The sequence below is a fragment of the Stegostoma tigrinum genome, chromosome 19 (assembly GCF_030684315.1).
Source record: "Stegostoma tigrinum isolate sSteTig4 chromosome 19, sSteTig4.hap1, whole genome shotgun sequence".
In the NCBI taxonomy this organism is placed as follows: domain Eukaryota; kingdom Metazoa; phylum Chordata; class Chondrichthyes; order Orectolobiformes; family Stegostomatidae; genus Stegostoma; species Stegostoma tigrinum.
Window position 1 is genome coordinate 18,772,864 of NC_081372.1, and position 19,972 is coordinate 18,792,835.

Sequence of the window (19,972 nt, forward strand, 5' to 3'; positions counted from 1 at the left end):
TGAAAACTTGGCTGCTAGCTAGCTCAGTGGCTGGACAGCTGGTTTGCAATGTAGAGTGATGTGAACAGTGCAGGTTCAAATCCTGCTCTGGCTGGAATCACCACAAAGGCCTGCTTTCTTAACCTTGGCCCTTGTTTGCTCCGTGGTGACCATTTATGTTAAACTCCTCACTAGTTGTGCTCTCCAATGATAGAACAGCTTCCGAAACTACGATGCCTTTCAGCTTCCCCTGCAGCTGCCATTGGTGACGGGCCACAGCGCTGGGGGTACCCCTCCACAAAGACAACTTGGGGCACTGATTTTTGAAGTTTCTTCTAAACAGAAGTTTGATTTTCAGAGGGCACCTCCTCCTTTAGGTACCCACCCCCTCCCTTTCCCACACTGTCAGCAGATTCCCCTTCTGTCCATGGGGCTACCAATCTCCGGGTGAGGGACAACCTCCTATCGGCCTCTGGTAGACCAGAGAACCCACCTATTGTCCTTTATTGGGTGTGAATCCTGCTCAGTCGGTCAAGGCTACTTAATCGGCTGTCCACTTGAAAATGGCTGAGGGAACACTGTCTGGCCTTGTGGCTTCCTGACCCCACATTTCCTCATGACTAGGGTCTATTAACAAAACTCCAGCCCAATGATTCATTTTGGTGATGTTAGACGCTAGGTTTCCTGATATTCCCAGTAGCTGTCTGAAAGGGATTAGAGGCAAAGACTTTGGCAGCTGCAAGGACACCTGATTGCAAGGATGGCAGCAGCAGCCTCTCTTTTTATACCACGTCATAGTCTTTGGGGAACTGAGGATTTTTATGCGTGTTGTTCCTCAGACAGCAGCAGACTGTTAGTTCCTGGGCCTACAGTCTCAGCTGGGAGACTAACCGTTTCTAACTTGCCTCTTTCTACATGACTTCTCTCTGACCTTCCGCTCTTCCGCCTCCCAACATTAGATTCCTGAAAGCACCCCAATTGAAACAAAAACAATTCTAGATGCCCTTTAATGCTTCAGAGTCCACAATAGGAAGTAAAAGCGCAACACATCCTTTTAGATTAGATTTCCTCCAGTGTGGAAACAGGCCGTTCGGCCCAACAAGTCCACACCGCCCCCTTAGAGCATCCCACACATGCCTGAACACTATTGGATTATAAAAAAATCATATTATTAAGCTGTTCACGTGTTATGGCAAATAGAGCATGGTGGGCCGTCTGACACAGAAATCACACTACCACTGTGCTGCAAGAACCTACAAGGGGAGCCCTTAAGTTACTTTTAATCCGCACATTCAAATGTATTATGCAATGTCTGGGGCAGGTAACATTTGTACCAAGACCTTCTAATCCAGAGGGTGGTCATTGCCACTGTACCACAAGATCCCTTCGCGTGGGACTTAAAGTGCCTTTTTTAAAATTCACTCATTATGTGGATGTCAATTAACCAAGCCAGCATTTACTGCCCATCCCTATTTGAACCAGAGGGCAATTAACAGTCAATCATGCGTGTTTCATTAACATGAATTGGCTGTAACGCAACTGAAGAATAATGGATACTGTTTGTATAATGCAAACTTTCTGCTGTACAGGAATAGCAATTTTCTATAGTGTGAGGTCACAAAAGAACGCAACTATCACTTTATAGGAGAACTACCTGTAAGGATGGTAGTTTCTTTCTCTAAAGGACTTTAGTGAACCAGATGGGTCTTTTCTCGTAACAATTGACACTGGTTTCATGATCATCATCGGGCTCTGAATTCCAGATTTTATTGAATTTGAATTCCACTATCTTCTATTGCAAGATATAAGTGGGGGTCATCACAAATGGCATGCATGTGAGAATCAGACCATCATATAAACCCCAGTGTTCTAAATGAACAGTAAAGGAATTCATTCAATTAATATCCGACTGATACTTCCCTACAGGAATGCAAATCATATCGATCACTAAAAGTAGTGATGCCTCCTTAATCAGCAATCCACAGTCCTTGTATTTGAAGGAAGTGGATTATTGGATGGATAGCTGTCAATATCAGAGCAACTATAGCAGCCACTGTGCTAACCCCCACGTGGAAGTCCCTCCCAGCAAGGGAGTGATAGGCTGGTAGATTGGATTCCTCTTTCTGCAACATGTGCAAGAGAACTGTGTGTATCGAGCTTTGGCATCAAGAAGGCTCTTGTGCTAAATGGCATCTCCCTGAGGCAACTCCAAACTCTTCACTTTTAAAATTCATTCACAGGATGGAGGGCATCACTGCCATCAATTGCACATTCCTAATTGCCCTGCTTTAGAAAGTAATTGCCCTCATGTCTACTGCATGGATTGTTGTGTCATTGCAAACAGCAGTTATGAATCAACCACACGGCTTTGTACAAATGGGCAGCTCAACCCTGGTTTCATTTCTCTTGCAGAGTGATTAGCCACGTATTGTGTTTTGGCACACAAATATCTGTGAGTCAACACAGTGCAGAGCTGGAGGAACACAGCAGGGCAAGCATCATCAGAGCTGGAAAGTTGATGTTTCAGGTTGGACCCTTCTTCATAAATGGCTCTTGTGTAATTTCTGAAGAAGGGTCCTGACCGGAAATGTCAATTTTCCTGCTCCTATGATGCTGCCCGGCCTGCTGTGTTCCTCCAGCTCCATGCTGTGTTAGAACATAGAACAGTACAGCACAGAACAGGCCCTTCAGCCCACAATGTTGTGCTGACCATTGATCCTCATGTATGCACCCTCAAATTTCTGTGACCATATGCATGTCCAGCAGTCTCTTAAATGACCCCAATGACCTTGCTTCTACAACTGCTGCTGGCAACGCATTCCATGCTCTCACAACTCTCTGTGTAAAGAACCCGCCTCTGACATCCCCTCTATACTTTCCTCCAACCAGCTTAAAACTATGACCCCTCGTGCTAGCCATTTCTGACTTGGAAAATAGTCTCTGGCTATCAACTCTATCTATGCCTCTCATTATCTTGTCTACCTCAATTAGGTCCCCTCTCCTCCTCCTTTTCTCCAATGAAAAGAGTCCGAGCTCAGTCAACCTCTCTTCATAGGATAAGCCCTCCAGTCCAGGCAGCATCCTGGTAAACCTCCTCTGAACCCTCTCCAAAGCATCCACATCTTTCCTATAATAGGGCGACCAGAACGGGACGCAGTATTCCAAGTGCGGTCTAACCAAAGTTTTATAGAGCCGCAACAAGATCTCACGACTCTTAAACTCAATCCCTCTGTTAATGAAAGCCAAAACACCATATGCTTTCTTAACAACCCTGTCCACTTGGGTGGCCATTTTAAGGGATCTATGTATCTGCACACCAAGATCTCTCTGTTCCTCCACACTGCCAAGAATGCTATCCTTACTCCTGTACTCAGCTTTCAAATTCGACCTTCCAAAATGCATCACCTCGCATTTATCCAGGTTGAACTCCATCTGCCACCTCTCAGCCCATCTCTGCATCCTGTCAATGTCCCGCTGCAGCCTACAACAGCCCTCTTTTATATCTGACTCCAGCAATTCTCACTATCCCTGCAAACAACAATTTTTATACATTAGTGCTGTATACATGCATAATGTCAATAAAGCAGGAGTTCTAAAACAGAAGACATTTAATGCATTTATCCAGCAAGATCTAGCACCTTTCCTAATCTAGAATTCATCGCCAATTGTTGAATGTACTGCACTCAAATATTTTAGCACCATCTGCTGGTGAATGTAAGAACAAGCAACCCCACATGGTCTCTTGAGCTTGCTGCACAATTTGCTGAACAACCCGAGCTTGGCCCTCAACTCTTGCTTCTGTAGAAAATAAGTGACAGGGGAGGTAATTTAGAAATTTCTTCAGAGTCACTGCAATGACAATAATTTAGATGTGAGGAAACGCTGGCAATTCCATCCCATTATAGGTCAAAACCATTCTTATTGAAGTTCCAAGGTCTAAATTGCAGTGTGTTTAACAAAGCTCGCTGCAGTATCAAAATAGTAAATGCCAAAATCAATCACTGGTAGTGAGTGCAGACAGATTATTGTAAATCAAAGCATACAAGTCGACCTTTGAAATCTCATAAATTCCTGCTAAAACAGGGCTCAAATGATGAGTATCTTTATTTTGCTACTTTGTAATAGCTATCTTTAGAATGCAGTATTTCTTTGTAGAAAAACAGGGCTTACTTTTCTGTCGAGTCTAAACCTGGACATGAATTTTGGTGCTGAAAGATCAGATCATCACTCTACAATAATGGCCCACATGTAAATCGGGAACAATGGGTGGCCTGTGTTTTAAAAAGAAAGAGTAAAATGCAAATCGGTTAAGAGATGTGTAATTTTGAGAAAGGATGTAAAGCTAGAGACCACTTACAGCGGCTCCTTGCTGCCAGCTTGTCAGGGTCCAAAGTGTTGAAAAGTGGACTGCATGGTGTCTCTGTGGTTAGCACTGCTGCCTCACAGGGAACTAGGTTTGATTCCACCCTTGGGCGACTGTGCATGGTTTGCATGTTCTCCCCCTGTCTGCATGTGTTTCTGCTAGAGTCCTGGTTTCCTCCCACAGTCCAAAGATGTGCACGGTGGGTGAATTGGCTGTGCTAAATTACCTATACTGTTCAAGGATGTGCAGGTCAGGTGCATTAGCCATCATGGATGGGTCTGGATGGGAAGCTCTTCGGAGGGATAGTGTGGACTTGTTGGGCTGAATGGCCTGTTTCCGCACTGTAGGGATTCTATGGAACATGCAAATATACTGAAAGAAATCAAATGAATAGGTAAAAGTAATATTAATATGAGGCAAGAGGAAAACACGTAAACATTTGAGGCATTTCTTCTCGTGAAAAGTCCTTTGACTTCATCTGGGTGTACCCCCTCCAAAGAGCAGTTATCCTATTTCTCAAGCTTTTGATTTTATCCCAACTGTGATAGGAGTTACCATGTCCTCACGTTTCACTCCATTGCCCTCTGCATTCATCACATCACCTTCTAACATCTTCAATATGATTTTACTAACTGCACTCTCCTTTTTGAAAGAACTTTTCCCTCAATAACACCTTAGATTCTACCACTCACTCTCCAATGGCAGATCCCTGCACAAGCAGAGTAAAAACATCCATTTACCATCTGTAATACTCAGCTTCCCAATTTATTCTCAAAGAAGTGTGAATCACGTGCAGTTTGGAAACAGACCTTTAGTTCAACTTGATAATAAAGTGTGAAGCTGGATGAACACAGCAAGCCAAGCAGCATCTCAGGAGCACAAAAGCTGACGTTTCGGGCCGAGACCCTTCATCTGATGAAGGGTCTCGGCCTGAAACGTCAGCTTTTGTGCTCCTGAGATGCTGCTTGGCCTGCTGTGTTCATCCAGCTTCACACTTGATTCTCCAGCATCTGCAGTTCCAATTATCTTTAGTTCAACTTGTCCATGTTGGCCAGCTATCCCAGTTTGACTTAATTCCATTTGCCAGCATTTAGCTCATATCCTTCTGAACCCTTCCTATTCACATACCCATCCAGATACCTACATGCACTACTCTGCATCAGTCACCCCTTACATTCGTTTTAAATCTTTGCCCTCTCATCTTAAACCTATGCCCTTTAGTGTAGGACTCAACTTTCTTGGGAAAATGACCGTGGCTAGTCACATTATCCACGCCCCTCATGATTTTATAAAGGTCACCCTTCAGCCTACAACACTCCAGGGAAGAAAGCCTCTGCTTATTCATCCCCTCCCTATAGCTCAAACCCTCCAACCCTGGCAACATTCCTGTAAATCTCCTCTGAACCCCCACAAGTTTCAAGACGCCCTTCCTATAGAAAGGTGACCAGAACTTTATGCAGTATTCTAGAAGTCATCTAACCAATGTCCTGTATATTCAAAACATGACATCCTAACTCCTATACTCAACATTCAGCACTTCCAACTTACTATTTTGTATTGATCTCAATAACGATCTGTTCAATACTCGAGATAGCCGAATGTACTGTTAATGAGTGCAATCCCTTGTTCTCAATTTATCATGTAAGACCACTCTGTTGTAATCACTATACTGTTTACAAGAATTTTCCTTCGATGACAAGATAGACCTTAGTACACAAAGCAGCATTCCAAGGAAATGAATACTCTTCCAGTCATTATTTGACCTTTAAAGCAATGAATAATATCTGAAAACACGGTCCCTATGTATTCTTTTTAGGCAGTGATCACCTTTTATTAGATCTCACACATCAGCAAGGTATAGAAGCTTAAACGAACTGTTAGAATTAACAGCTTTTGATTGAACACCATTATCCACGTTGATATCCTTCAGAATTACAGACTGTGCAGTGACAACACAGCTTTGCCTTCCTCCTTCCCACCTCCCAAATTAAAAAAAATATATTTCTTACACATTTGAGATTTAAGCTGGACATTCTGGAAATTCAAATCTGCATTGAACTGAAGTAATAATGCAACCAGTGTAGCTTCAATGCCTTGTGGAAAGTCTCTCAAATTGCTTAGTCCCAATGCAGCTGTGTATCGGAACAGAATGCTTGTGTTGATGCACAGATGAAATCTTTTCACACTGATGAGAAAGTGGTAAAACTGAACCCCCAAGCAGATTGAGATTTCTTTAACCTAAAATTTGCACTTTCTTAGAAAACTGCAATTCATCTCCCAGATTGCATTTGAATCAATTTTAGGATTGTTTTAGTAGATCAGAAACCGTGTACGTTAGCATGCTTCCACTCTGAAATCTGCAGTAAAGGTTTATCGTCCTCCATGAGATAAAGGTCAACATTAAAAGATGTAATATTAAGGAAATTCTCAATGTCAGTGTTTCAGTCTGTAACATTCACTAAGAATTCGACAACTGCAACTGAGGTCTGAGGTCAGGATTTTTACTCACAAATGACCAGCATAAGTGGCAAGCACAAGATGTGCAGAAAATAGCATTTTTGAAAATAATAATTTCATTTTAACAAATAATTTGAGGTGTGTCAAAGTGTGATATACTGATGTTACCAGTCAAGGGTAAAAGTGGAATGAACAGCTGTTGTGATTATTTGTCACTTAGTAACCAAAAACATGAAATCACTATGTATTTTGCTCAAATTTTTATTTCTATACAAACATGAAACTTTTCATAACTAGTCTTCAGCTTGTTAGACAACTCTGAAAGAAAAACAAAAAAACAGAACTTTAAAAGACATTCAGAATAAAGGTGAAGCAAATAACATTAAAAATGTTAACCCAGTAAAACTTTTAAATTATTTATCACAAGTTAACAAGAAAGACATTTCAATCTATGCTTTTAGGGTAGCAATAAACTTATCTCAACACCTTGTACTTTACTGCAATTCATCATTACGTGGAATTGGTACACTTGAGGAATCTTTCACATTGCCCACTCTAACAAGCAAACCTTTCAAGGTTTTAAAAATTCAAAGTGAAATGCTTAAGTATTTTCCCAATGGTCTTTGCAGTGTTATGCTGTACTCGAGCCTCATGCCAGCCATCTGCATGCACCCTTCTGTCACTTTACCCTTCATCTGTTTTCCAGCTTTCTGTTAAGGGTGCCTACACTATTTGCCTCAATTATCCTTTGTTTTTTTTAAAAAATTCATCTGTGGGATATGGGCATCACTGGCACGTCAGTATTTGATGTTCATCCCTAATTGCCTTTGAGAAGGTGGTATTGAACTGCCTTCTTGAACCACAGCAGTCCACGTGTAGGTTGACGCACAATGCCCTTCAGAGATGGAATTCCACCATTTTAACAGAGCAATTGTGAAGGAACTATATATTTCCAGAAGATATATTTTGAAGTCAGGATGTTGAGTGGCTTGGAGTTGGAGGTGTTCCCATGTACTTGCTGTCCATGTCTTTCCAGAAGGAAATGGTTGTGGTTTGGAAGGTACTGTCTAGGGAGCTTCAGTGAATTTCCACAGTGCGTCATTTAGATAAATATATACTGCTGCTACTGCGTGTTGGTGGTGCAGAGTGTGAATGCCAATCAAGCTGGCTGCTTTGTCTTGGATGTTGTCAAGTTTCTTGAGTATTGCTGGATCTGCAGGCACCCAGGCAAGTAGAGAGTATTCCATCACAGTCCTGGCTCTGTGCCTTGTAGATATTGGACAGGCTTTGGGGAGTCAGGAAGTGAGTTACTTGCCACAGTATTCCTAGCTTCTGAGCTGCTCTTGTAGCCGCTGTGCTTATATAGTGATACCAGTTGAGTTTCTGGTCAGTGGTAACCACAAGGATGTTGATAGTGGGGGATTCAGTCATGGTAACGCCACTGAATGTAATGGGGGCAGTGGTTAGATTGTCTCTTATTGGCAATGGTCATTGCCTGCCATTTGCAATGGCACGTTACTCAGCTCTTGTCAGCCGAAGCCTGGATATTTACAAGATCTTGTTGCATTTGAACAAGGAATGCTTCAGTACCTGAGGAACTGTGCAATCAACAAGAAACATCCTCACTTCTGATCTTATGATGAAGGGAATGTCATTGATGAAGCAACTGATGATTACTGAGCCTGGACCACTCCATTGAGGATCTCCTTGGAGACTCCGAAACGCAGCTGAGATGGACCATGAACAACGATAAACACCTTTCTATGTGATTCCAGTTTTGGAGGGCTCCTTGAAGCCACACTCAGTTGAATAAACCCTTGATGTCAAGGACTGTCACTCTCGCCTCAGCTCTGGAAATCAGCTCTTCTGCTCATGTTTGAACCCAGGCTGTAATGAGGTCATGAGCTGAATGACTGACAGAACCTAAACTGGGTTCCAATTAGCTGTTTTATTGCTCAGCAGGTTCTGCTTGTCAGCACTGTTGATGACACCTTCCATTACATTAGTGATCGTCAAGAGTAGACTTTTTTTTATTCATTCACAGGATGAAGGAGTCGCTGGCGAGGCAGCATTTATTGCCCATCCCTAATTGCCCAGAGGGCAAATAACAGTCAACCACAGGAGGCTCACTGATGATGTTACCGAGAATGGTGACGAAACATCTGAAAACGAACCTTCCAGCTCAGCTAGCAAACTTACATCCAGTCAACCACATTGCTGTGGGTCTGAGGTCACATGTAGGCCAGACCAGGTAAGGAGGGCAGTTTCCTTCTTCAAAAAACATTAGTGAACCAGATGGGTTTTTCATACAATTGACAACAGATTCATGGTCATCATTAGATTATTAATTCCAGATATTTTATTAAATCCAAATTCCACCAACTGCCATGGCGAGATTCAAACCTGGTCCCCAGAACATTCATCTGGGTCTCTGGATTAACAGTCCAGCTACAATACCACTAGATCATCGCCTCCCCTTGATGGGACAGTAACTGGTTGAGTTGGATTCATTCTGCTTTTTGTGTATTGCACATAGTTGTGCAATTTTCCACACTGGCCTGCCAGTGTTGTAACTGTACTGGAAGAACTTGGCGGGAGCATCAGGTTGCAGAGGATTTGTCTTCAGTCTTATTGCTGGATGTTGTCAGGGCTCATAGCCTTTGCAGTACCCAGTGCCTCCAGCCATTTCTTGATATCACACGGAGTGCATCGAATTTGGTGAAGACTGGTACTGGGGATGCTGGGGACCACTGGAGAAGGCCGAGATGGATCATCCACTCAGCACATCTGGCTGAAAATTGATGTGAATGCTTCAGCTTTATCTTTTGCACTGATGTATTGGGCTCTTCCATGTGGATGATGATATTTGTGGCGCCTCATCCTCTAGTGAGTTATTTAACTGTCCACACCATTCACAGCGGATGTTGGGCAACCAGAAAGCTTAGATCTGATCCATTGGTCAATTAGCTCTTGTCTATCACTTGCTGCTTATGCTACGTGGCACCTAAGTTCTGGTAGCTTCAACAGCTTAGACCTCGCTTTTAGGTATGCCTAGTGTTGTTCCTGACATGACCTCCTGTACCGTGCACTGAACCAGAACTGATCCCCTGGCTTGATGGTAATGGTTAAGTGGAGAATATGTCGGGCCGTTAGGTTGCAGATTATACTAGAGTACAGTTCTGCTTCTGTTGATGGCCCATAGCACTCATGGATGCCTGGTCGTGAGTTGTTAGCTCTGTTCCAAGCCTGCCTCATTTATGGTTGTGATCATGCCATACAACACAATGGAAGTTATTCTCAATGTCACAGCGAGATTTCAGGCAGGGGTGGCCCCTCTTACCAATACTGATATGAGCAGATGCACCTGTAGCTAGCAGATTAGTAAGGATGAGATCAAATATTTTTCTCCTTCTTGTTGGTTCCCTCACTACCAGTTGCAGACCCCATTTAACAGCTTTGTCCTTTAGGACCTGACCAACTTGATCAGTAATACTACTGCTGAACTACTCTTGGTGGTGGACATTTGAAATTCTCCACCCAGAGTACATTTTGTGCCCTTACCACCCTGAGTGCTTCCTTGAAGAGTTGTTCAACATGGAAGAGTACTGATTCATCAGCCTAGGGAGTGAGATGTTAATGGAGGAGCACGGTATGTGGTGACCAGCAGGTCTCCTTGGCCACGTTTAACCTGAAGCCAGGGTAACTCCTTCATGACTGTATATCACTGTGCTGTTGATGGGACAGGATATATCCAGGGAAGGTAACTGTGGTGTCAGGGATATCATCTGTCTTGTATGACTCCATGAGTATGACTATACTCTATAACAGGCTCTTGCTTAACTAAACTGTGAGGGAGCTCTCCCAATTTTGGCACTAGCCCCCAAATTATGGTAAGATGTTGGTTTACAGGGTTGATAGGCCTGTTTCTGTACTTGTCATTCCTGGCATGTACGTTGATGCCAAATGGTCCATCCAGTTTCAGTTCTTTGTTGAGACTTCATAGTGATTGATACAACTGAGTGGCTTGCTAGGCCATTTCAGAGGGCAGTTAAGAGTCAACCATATTGCTATGGATCTGGAGAAGTGCACAGGACCACCACTATCAGAATGGCAGATATATTTCCCTGAAGGACTTCAGCAAGCCAGATAGGGTTTTCCAATTCTTATATGGTCATCAATACATTCTTAATTACAGATATTTTTAATTGAATTCAACTTCCAGCACCTGCGATGGCAAGATTAAAATCCAGGTCCCGAGAACCGTAACTAAGTTTCTGGATTAATAGTCTAGCTATAACATCTCTACACCACTGCCTCCCCTGGGTGACTTTGAGTACCACATTCTAATCAGTGAGTGTGAACAGGCTTGTCCTGGTTTCCCTACTGATTTTATTAATGACCGCTTATGTTTACGGAGCTGGTTTTGTTCTCAACCGTAAACAAAAACATTTCTATATCTACACTAACAAATCATTTCATTCTCCTAAGACCTCTGTTGCTCAGTCATTACCTTCCTAAAAGGAAAGAGACTTGGCCTGTCCAATCTTCCCTGATGAACAGCCTCTAATTTCTGGCATCTAACAAGACTTTTTTTAGACCTTCCCCAATGCACCTATGCCTCCAATGAGAGCAAGATTTATTGTACTTAGTTTAACCAAGATTCTGTCCAAGTTTCATATAAAGGTTCTGCTACTTAATTCCGTCCTTCCAAAAATGAATCCAAAAAAGCCTTTTACTTTGCTTTTTCAAAGAGCTCTTTCCAGAGCCCTCAAACTTCTAACCTGTTTTGGCACTTATCTTCCAGAGTATGCAGTCTCTTTAATCTATTAAAAAAGGTACCACCTCACACATTTTACCTATATTGAAGCTCCTTCGTCAAATATATCTGTTCTGCCAAGTTTATTAACATCTTCCTATATTTAGGGCTGAGTGACTGAAGTTAGAAGTGTTTGATTCCTTGGGAGATTAGGAATCACGTAATCATTGTACATTTTGACGTCTGTAGCAGATGCAACATCTTGCAGGCTATTTCAATTAGTGAAACTATTAGGCTTAAGTAGTTTTTGCTTTGTTTGCCTTCTGTTACTGTCAAACTGTGGACATTTGCATTTGCACCACATCACAAAAGTGACCTCAGCATTTCATGCAGTTAGATATAATACAGGATGAACTAAGTACTAACACCAGAACAATACACTTTTCAAGGACTTTACTGCTCCATGATCTCTCTCATATCTCTCTCCCACCCTTGTCGATCTTGAGATTTTGGCTGTCAGTGATCAATACACCCTGTGCTTCTACTGGTCTGATCAGACAGCTGTGATTAGATCAGTAAATCTGCTTCTCCCACTTACCCCTTCAATTATAACTCTGTAGTCAGATCCCAATGCCTCAGATCGCTTCACACACGTTATTTATTCCTCGCCTCACTTGGATTAGACCAATGCCCTGGAGTTTGGAAACATATCCCAGTTCAAAGCTACCTAGCTCACACTCAACAGCCCACCCTGCCTTACTCCCGTTTATGTCACTATTTTTATTACCTAGTCCACTTCTGGTTCAAATCTGTACTGGAAGAATCAACTTTCCTCAGTCTGTTCACTGTAGTCGTTCCATTTATAACCTGGTTCAGCACTCTTAATTTCTGGTGAAAGATTATAGGCTTGAGAAGACAACTTCCTTTCTTCACAGATGTATGACCTAATGTTCCCATTTTTCTGTTTTTAATAAACGTCATGTTGGGCTTGGGATGGGATCACAGTACAGAACTGCCTATTAATTTGTTACCGCATGTGCAACAATCATGTGTTTCACTCCTCAGTGTCAATATCTCCCATGTGTTAATTTCAGAAATAAAACTACTCAACCATAAAGAAAATCAGGACATTTAAAGGCTCAATATTCAACTTACTTGGCCACGATGCCATCATTCTTAGCCAGCCGCAAGATACAGTCATCTGACTCACCCTGTAATTTGAAACAAAATAAACTATAACATCACTCTTCAAAATGCACACATCAGGTTTGACTGCATTCTCCAGTCACCAAAAGGCCATCAGATGTTGCATTTACTGCAGCCACAGATTAAATTATTACATTTATAGTAAGCACACTATGTGTCAGATACTTGAAATACAGGAACATTTGAAACGGGTTTCAAGTATCAAAATAAAAATGCTCATTCTGTTTGTTTGGATATGAAGATCATTTTGGGACAGATTTTGTGTCTCTGCAGATGAAGCTGAAGGGCTCCTTGCTGAGGTACAACTATATAAATGTTAGTCATGCTGCTGCAGTATAACCAAGTCCCATTAATCACAGGATCTTCAATAACCCATTTGCTTAGGGAAGGACCCTAGCTACAAACAGTCTTTCCCCACATCCAACTGAATGCAATTATGTGGGAATAGAACATTGCCACTGAAGAGGGGCAAACAGAAAAAGTTCAAACTCTCATTTGGTGAGAGGGTAAAATTTAGTTTTGATTGCATTTCCCTACAGAACACCACCATTTTGAGCTGAATCATTCCCAAAGTGTCCAGCTCATTACTGACCTACCAACAGTCAACTAAGTCAGGAAGAATATTTCTTAAGTCACTCACTCTTGGTCAAGTACAGTAAACTTATGAGTACTTTTGGATACAGACCTACGTAAATATCCAGAGTGATAATTATATGAAAGATAAGATCCATTCTTTATCAGAAGTGCCTATTTTCTATTATTTTCAAATTGATTTCATACATAGAAAAGGCAAAATTCTGGATTGTTTGCATCCAAACAGTAGTCAATTCTTGCAAACCAAATCACTTATTATGTTCAGAAAGGATATTGTTCGGTTCAGGAAACTTTAAAATGTCCTCAAAATTTCCATTAGGAACAAATGTAAATAAATTTGACTTAATGTTAGGACACAGTGTTCTCTGTAGTTATTACGCAGTAACAACCTTAAATCTGAAGATAAATAGAAATGGTGCCCTTCAGTATCACCAAAGCCTACATTACAAAACAAATGGAAGGTACTATGCTAAGGCGGGAAGATATTTCCATCAGTGTCCCCAGAATACATACATACATACCATTCTACGGATAACTCCACAGATAGCATAGGTTTTATGCTGGCCATTAAATCTTCCTGTTACTTTATCAACCTAAGATAAAATTAATCAAAAGATTAAACCATTAGGAAAGGGCCAACAGATATCTCAGACATCTTAGAAACAAATTCCATAACTTAACACTGATACATCTACTGTTTGACCATTTATCACAAGTCAGAGGAACAGTAGTGTGGTAATACAGTAAGGGTAGCGCAGCTGATATTATGCATAAAGACTTTCAAAAGGAGCTAGCAAAGTACCACATAATGAATTTTCCAGCAAAAGGGAAACCAATGTGCTCAGGACAGCAGTGACAACATGAATCTGAAATTTGGTAAAGGACATGGATCAGAAAATAGCAGTGAATGGACATTTCAGGCTAGAAACTAAGGTTCCTTAGGAACGATATTTGGACCACCGCTCTTTTTGAAATACAACAATGACCTAGACATGAGTCAAGGGGTGCAGTAATAAAAAATTTGGAAAGGGAATGAGGAATGAAGTAACTTCAGGAGGACGATGACTGTGAAATGTGCAGATAGACAATAAACAATACTTAATGCAGAGATGTGTGAAATTATATATTTTTGTACGAAAATAGAGGTAACACAAATGAAATGACATATTTTTCAAGAGTGCATAAAACTTTGAAGGTGGCAGGAAAAATTAAAGCGGCTGTTAAAACAACAAATATGTTGCTTTCTTCAGATGAACAACAAATACAAAGGTGAGAAAGTTGTGCAAAACCTAAACTAGAGTAATTTTCAATTCAGACCCATGCATTCGAAAGGATGCTAAAGCTTTAGAAGAGAGTACAGATCCTCCACCACCCAGAAGAACAAAAACTGCAGGAGCATTAGGACAGCACTCCTAGCTAGTTCTGCTTCAAGCAGCAAACGATTGCTACTTCAAACTATACTACTGTTGCTGGGTTAAACTGAGGAACTCAAATTAATGTGGGCATCATTGATCAAACCAGCATTTATTACCCATTCTAACTGCCCAGAGGGCAGTTGAGAGTCAACCACATTGCTGACGAACAGTAGTCGCATGCAGGCCAGACCTGGTGAGGATGGTAGATTTCCTTCCCTGAAGGACTTTAATGAGCCACTTGGGCTTTCTGGACAACTTCTAGATATTGACTGAATTCAAAGTCGTAACAGACTTGAACCAAGATCCCCAGAATGTTACCAAGGTATCTGAATTAACTCCAGTGATAATACTATGAGGCCATCACATCCGTTCAACGTGGATGACTGTTCAGGCTTGTGATTCAGTCGACGAATAGATTGACTTTAAAATTATAAATCCTTATTTTCACATCTCACCACGGCGTCATTCCTCCCTATCTCAGAAACCTCCTCAAAGCCTACGACATTCTCTAAAACCATCTTATTTTATTAACCCCTACGCATTCTGATTTTAATCACTCTACCCTTGATCATTGTGCCTTCCGCTACCTGGGACCAAGCTTCAGAAATTCCCTTCCTAAACCTACTTGCTCTTTTAAAGTGCTTCTAAGATCAGAATTCCTTGATTAAACATTTGGTCAGTTGCCCCATTACTTCCTTAGTGCTTAGATTCAAACTGTGTTTGAAAGTGCTCAGTTGAAACATCTTGGGACGTTTTATTTCATTAAAGGTGTTATTTGAAGGGTCATGGGCAAAAGCTGGAGAGTTGAAATTAATGGATAGCTCTACAGAAATTCCTGTTTCCCACTCATTTTCAGGCACATAATGAAAGTGTACCTGGAAGTTATTTTTAAACTGACTTTTCTTTGCATACAACCTGGAAATCTTCAAATGATTCACAATCAAAATCACACAGAATTTGAGCACCCCTATAAAATCTCCCAAATGCTTCCACTGGACAACAAGTCCACTGCAAATACACCAATCCAGCCTTAATAACTCAGAATTACATTCCAGTTTTTTGAAACTCAACTCACCTCAGCTATGTTGATTTGAATTGAAGCATGGTCCTTTGCAGCAATAATTCTGCTGCTTGCAGAGCTGAAAGAAACAGTAACAATTTAGCTAACTATTAGGCATGCATCATGAAGATCTTATGTGTTCATGTCTGTTACCCACCATTTACGTGGAACGTAAAGATCAACAAATTCACCAGCGTCGTTCTGCATGTTGGCTTTCTAAAATGTGTGATTTCTTCAGAGGCTGGGTTTTAAATCAGCTGTTACGCAGAGATCTAGGCACGTTAAAAAGTCAAAATTTCAGCAAATTGTATCAAATATTAAATTAGATACTCAACTTCAACTACAAATTAGGCAGCTTGAAAATAAAAATTGAAATAGTTCCATTACATTGATAAATCAGCAGTATTACTCAAACGTGTGACCAAAAATATATCAATGACATTGTAATTAGACATCTTCTGGACGAAAATTCCTTTTGCTCAACTTAAAGGATGCTAATTACAGCATCTTTAGTACAATAAATCTTCTTGAGACATTTCTGAGAAGCAATACATCACTGAGCCGCTTAAGGCATGAGGTGACATGACTAAAACTCGGTCAAAGTGAGTGGTCTTAAAGGAAGAAAGTAAAGTAGAGGCAAAGTGGGACAAAAATAATCTTCTAAAGCTTTCCATTAAAGCAGCTGAATCTTCTAAAGCTTTCCATTAAAGCAGCTGAACGCACAGCTGTCAAGAGTGGAACTATTAAAATCCAGAACACTTAAGAACTAGGTGACCTCAAGATCTTGGGAGGATGATGGGACTTCAGGAGTTTGTAGAGAAAAAGACAGTCCAGGTCATGGCAGGATTTGATAATAGGAATGACAATTCTGAAATCACAACACTGACTGTAAATCAGACAGCAGAGGGGTGACAGGTGAATGGGACTCAAGAGTTAAGACGTAAGAAGACAAAAATGAATTAGCATGAATTAGAAAAATTAGAAACGGCCAATTCACCTAGCCTGCACATCTTTGGATTGTGGGAGCATCTGGAGGAAGCCCATGCAGACATGGGAGAACGTGCAACATTCTCAAAGACAGTCGCCCGAAGGTGGAATCAAATCAAGGTACTCGGCACTGTGAGGCAGCAGTGCTAACCACTGAGCTACCCAAACTGATTTTGTATCGTTTTTATGGTGGAAGATACCACAAACATTTTATTAATACTAAAGAATGTGGGGAAAGAATTAAGTGACAGCATCATCACTAGAGATGTAGCATTAAACATACTGATGAGGATAAATGCAGTCAGGTCCCCTGGCCCTGATGGCTTGCCCCCTAGAATCTGCAAAGAAGTAGCTATCAAGAAAGTGAATATATTGGCTGCAATCCCAACAATCCTTGGATTCTGGAGAAGTATCAGAGATTTGGAAAACTGCCAATGTGACACTCCAAAAAGGAGGGAAAAATCAAGTGGATTAACCTAACATCTGTTGTTGGAATCAATTTAATAACTAATAGCAGCACATTTGTAAAATCAATCCAATCAAGCAAAGTCATCCTGGCTTCATGAAAGGGAAATACTGTCTGTTAGAGTTTTGAGGAAGTCTCATTCAGTGTGCAGAGAGGAACCTGTAAATATGTTTGTATTTGGACTTCCAGAATGCATTCAGCAAGGTACCCCACAAAATACAATGTTGTAATAGCTCATGTTGTTGGAGGTAGCATATTGGCATGGACACTGATATGGCTAAAGGATAGGAGACAGTGAATGCAAATAAGGGATTCCCACCACCCCCCCCACCAAGGTTGATAATCCGTAACCAGTGGGTTCCACAGGCATCAGTGCTGGGACTGCAGCTGTTAATAATATGCTAATGACTTGGAGGAAGAAAATGAAGGTACTGTAGCCAAATTTGCACACAACACAAATATAGTGATAGGTTAACGGGCAAAACGTTGGCAAATGGGAGTATAATGTAGAACCATGTGAAGTTGTTCATTTCGGAAGCTAGAACAAAAGGACGTATTATTTAAATGGAGAAAAAAACTACAGAATGCTTGAACACAAAGGGGCTTGGTGCACTTTCTCTGAAACGTTCACACATTCAAACTCAACTCGCCTGATATCCCACTCATCACGAGTATGTCCAACAGTTCTCCCCCCCCCCATCTGTTGCTGTATTAATTCGTGAATACTTATAATTATTTGAAGGATGAAGTGTGCTTTTTGCTAGCTTGTGTGGGGTACATGCAGTATTTCGAAATCGTCTCGGTATTTCTCCCTCGTCACAGATAATATAAAATCGTTCAGCTTCTCCAACACTATCTGGATTTTTTTTAATCTGCAGGTTGTAGCGGTTCCTTGTGAACAGAGTGTGCCCTCTCCAAGGCCCGGGCTCAGAGCCTGAGGCCCTCTTCGCACACACGCGGCAGCTTCCTCTTCAGTGCCTCATCAGGCAGCGAGCACTCTTAATCCCAACCCCATTCGCCTTCCCCACCAGCCCGGGGCCCAGCGGGAGCTCTCAAAAATGGGGCCACGATCCTCACCCCACGGGAGCCCCGCTGAAACGCCGCAGTCCCAAGAGCTGGGCACACTCACCCTGCGATCCGAACGGAGGCCGCCGAAAAGAGAAAGGGGAGGAGTCGCCAGCGGCAATGTCGTCATGTCGCCACCGCTTCCGGGGGGCGTGCCCCGCCCCATCGGCCATGCTGCGTGCGCACTGAGGGGCAAATCGGAACCACGACGGCCACCTTTCAAGCTGTCAGCCTCGATTACTTTGGGCCTTTTAAGGTATTTTCTAGTCAACCTGTTCAGAGATGTTATTAAGATACCTTTGGGGCAGGTGACACTTGAACCTGGGGCTCCTGGCAGGGACACTAGCATCACACAAGAGCCCTGAATGAATTAAATTTTAATTCCACCAACCACTTAAGGGGGTGGTCCACTAGTAGTGTCTACTTCTGGATCAGGAGGGTCGGTTCGTCACCCAGCTGCTCCAGAAGTGTCAAAAACCATATTTGAACAGGTTGATTAGCAAATATCTATGAAGCTATGGACCAAGTGCATGGGATTAAACTAGACAGCTGCTTGCTGACGAGCAGAATCAAAAAGGCCATTTCGTCTATTTCTAAACATGTTGTAGCTAATTTTCTAATCAATCTGTTCAGAGATGTTTTTCCACACTTGTGAAGCAGTTGGGACTTGAACATGGGCCTCCTGAGGACTATAGCCTTGTATGCAATGGCATGTCCAGCGCTCATTTTAAAAATAATTTTAAAAATTCAAGTGTTCCCACCTCTATCACCCTTAAAGATTGAGTTGTGTCACAACATGCAGCTATTTCCTAATCAACCTGTTTGCACAACACATTTAGATGCAAAATATAAGAAACCATTTGAAGCTGACAGCTCCCCTGGTACCCTAAAGCTATCCTAATCCTATGATTAGTCCAACACGTACAATTATTTCAGTGAAGAAATTTGCTTTTTGTTCATTTCTGTGTACCTTACCTTGCAATGAACTTTAATTGCCATTAAATTCTCAGGGCAGGCCATGGCCTAGTAGAATCACTGGACTATTTATCTACAGACCAACTTAACGTTCTGGGGACTTGCATTTGAATGCCACAATGGCAGATGATGGAATCTGAATTCGATAAAAATTTGGAATTAAGACTAATGATGACCATTACTGACTGTTGGGGGGGGGGGACATTGTCTGGCTCATTAATGTCCTTTAGGGAAGGAAACTGCTGTCCTTACCCAGTCGGGCCTACATGTTACTCTAGGTCCATAGATTGTCTACCTTTAATGAGCTTGCTCCGTTTTTGGTTGAGTATATCGTACTAGAAGTGTGCTCTGTCTAAACCATACTGGAGTCAGTGTTCTTCCAATTTCACGACTGGGAAAGGAGAGAGGATACTAAACTAAACAGTGAGAACTGAATCAAATTTAGGAGGATATGGTAAATCAAATTGCAAAGTCAAGACCAACGATAAAAGCCATTTATGTGAGAAATGATAAATAGACTGCGGCAGGAGAGATTAGAGAGTACAAAAGAAGAGTTAACTAACAGTTAAGTCTAGAATTTACTAAAGGTAAAACTGAAGACTTTTGAATGCACTGGCTATTCAAAACTAAACAGGTGAACTGAAAATAC

General features: G+C 41.7%; 1 protein-coding gene across 2 annotated transcripts; it reads right to left on the bottom strand.

The window, feature by feature from the left end:
* Nucleotides 1–7,044: 7,044 nt before the first annotated feature.
* Nucleotides 7,045–18,505, bottom strand: rps21 (ribosomal protein S21). 2 transcript variants are annotated; one of them, XM_048550084.1, is made up of 6 exons: nucleotides 18,413–18,505; nucleotides 15,988–16,102; nucleotides 15,846–15,909; nucleotides 13,877–13,948; nucleotides 12,711–12,766; nucleotides 7,045–7,117 (listed from the first exon to the last, which is right to left on the bottom strand). In XM_048550084.1, the coding sequence occupies exons 2-6, from the start codon at nucleotides 16,035–16,037 to the stop codon at nucleotides 7,108–7,110; spliced, it is 252 nt and encodes an 83-aa protein (XP_048406041.1). In that variant the 5' UTR covers nucleotides 16,038–16,102; nucleotides 18,413–18,505; the 3' UTR covers nucleotides 7,045–7,107. The 2 variants fall into 2 exon arrangements, with proteins under 2 accessions (XP_048406041.1, XP_059508740.1); XM_059652757.1 differs by lacking the exon at nucleotides 7,045–7,117 and having other exon boundaries at nucleotides 12,707–12,766.
* Nucleotides 18,506–19,972: the final 1,467 nt, after the last annotated feature.

Excerpts from the sequence above, each read along its gene's own strand:
- rps21 (XM_048550084.1), bottom strand. The coding sequence starts at position 16,037 with ATGCAGAACGACGCTGGTGAATTTGTTGATCTTTACGTTCCACGTAAA. Across the intron at positions 13,949-15,845 it reads TTCAAATCAACATAGCTGAG|GTTGATAAAGTAACAGGAAG; the intron begins GTGAGTTGAGTT and ends ATTTTATCTTAG. Across the intron at positions 12,767-13,876 it reads GTGGAGTTATCCGTAGAATG|GGTGAGTCAGATGACTGTAT; the intron begins GTATGTATGTAT and ends TTCAAATTACAG.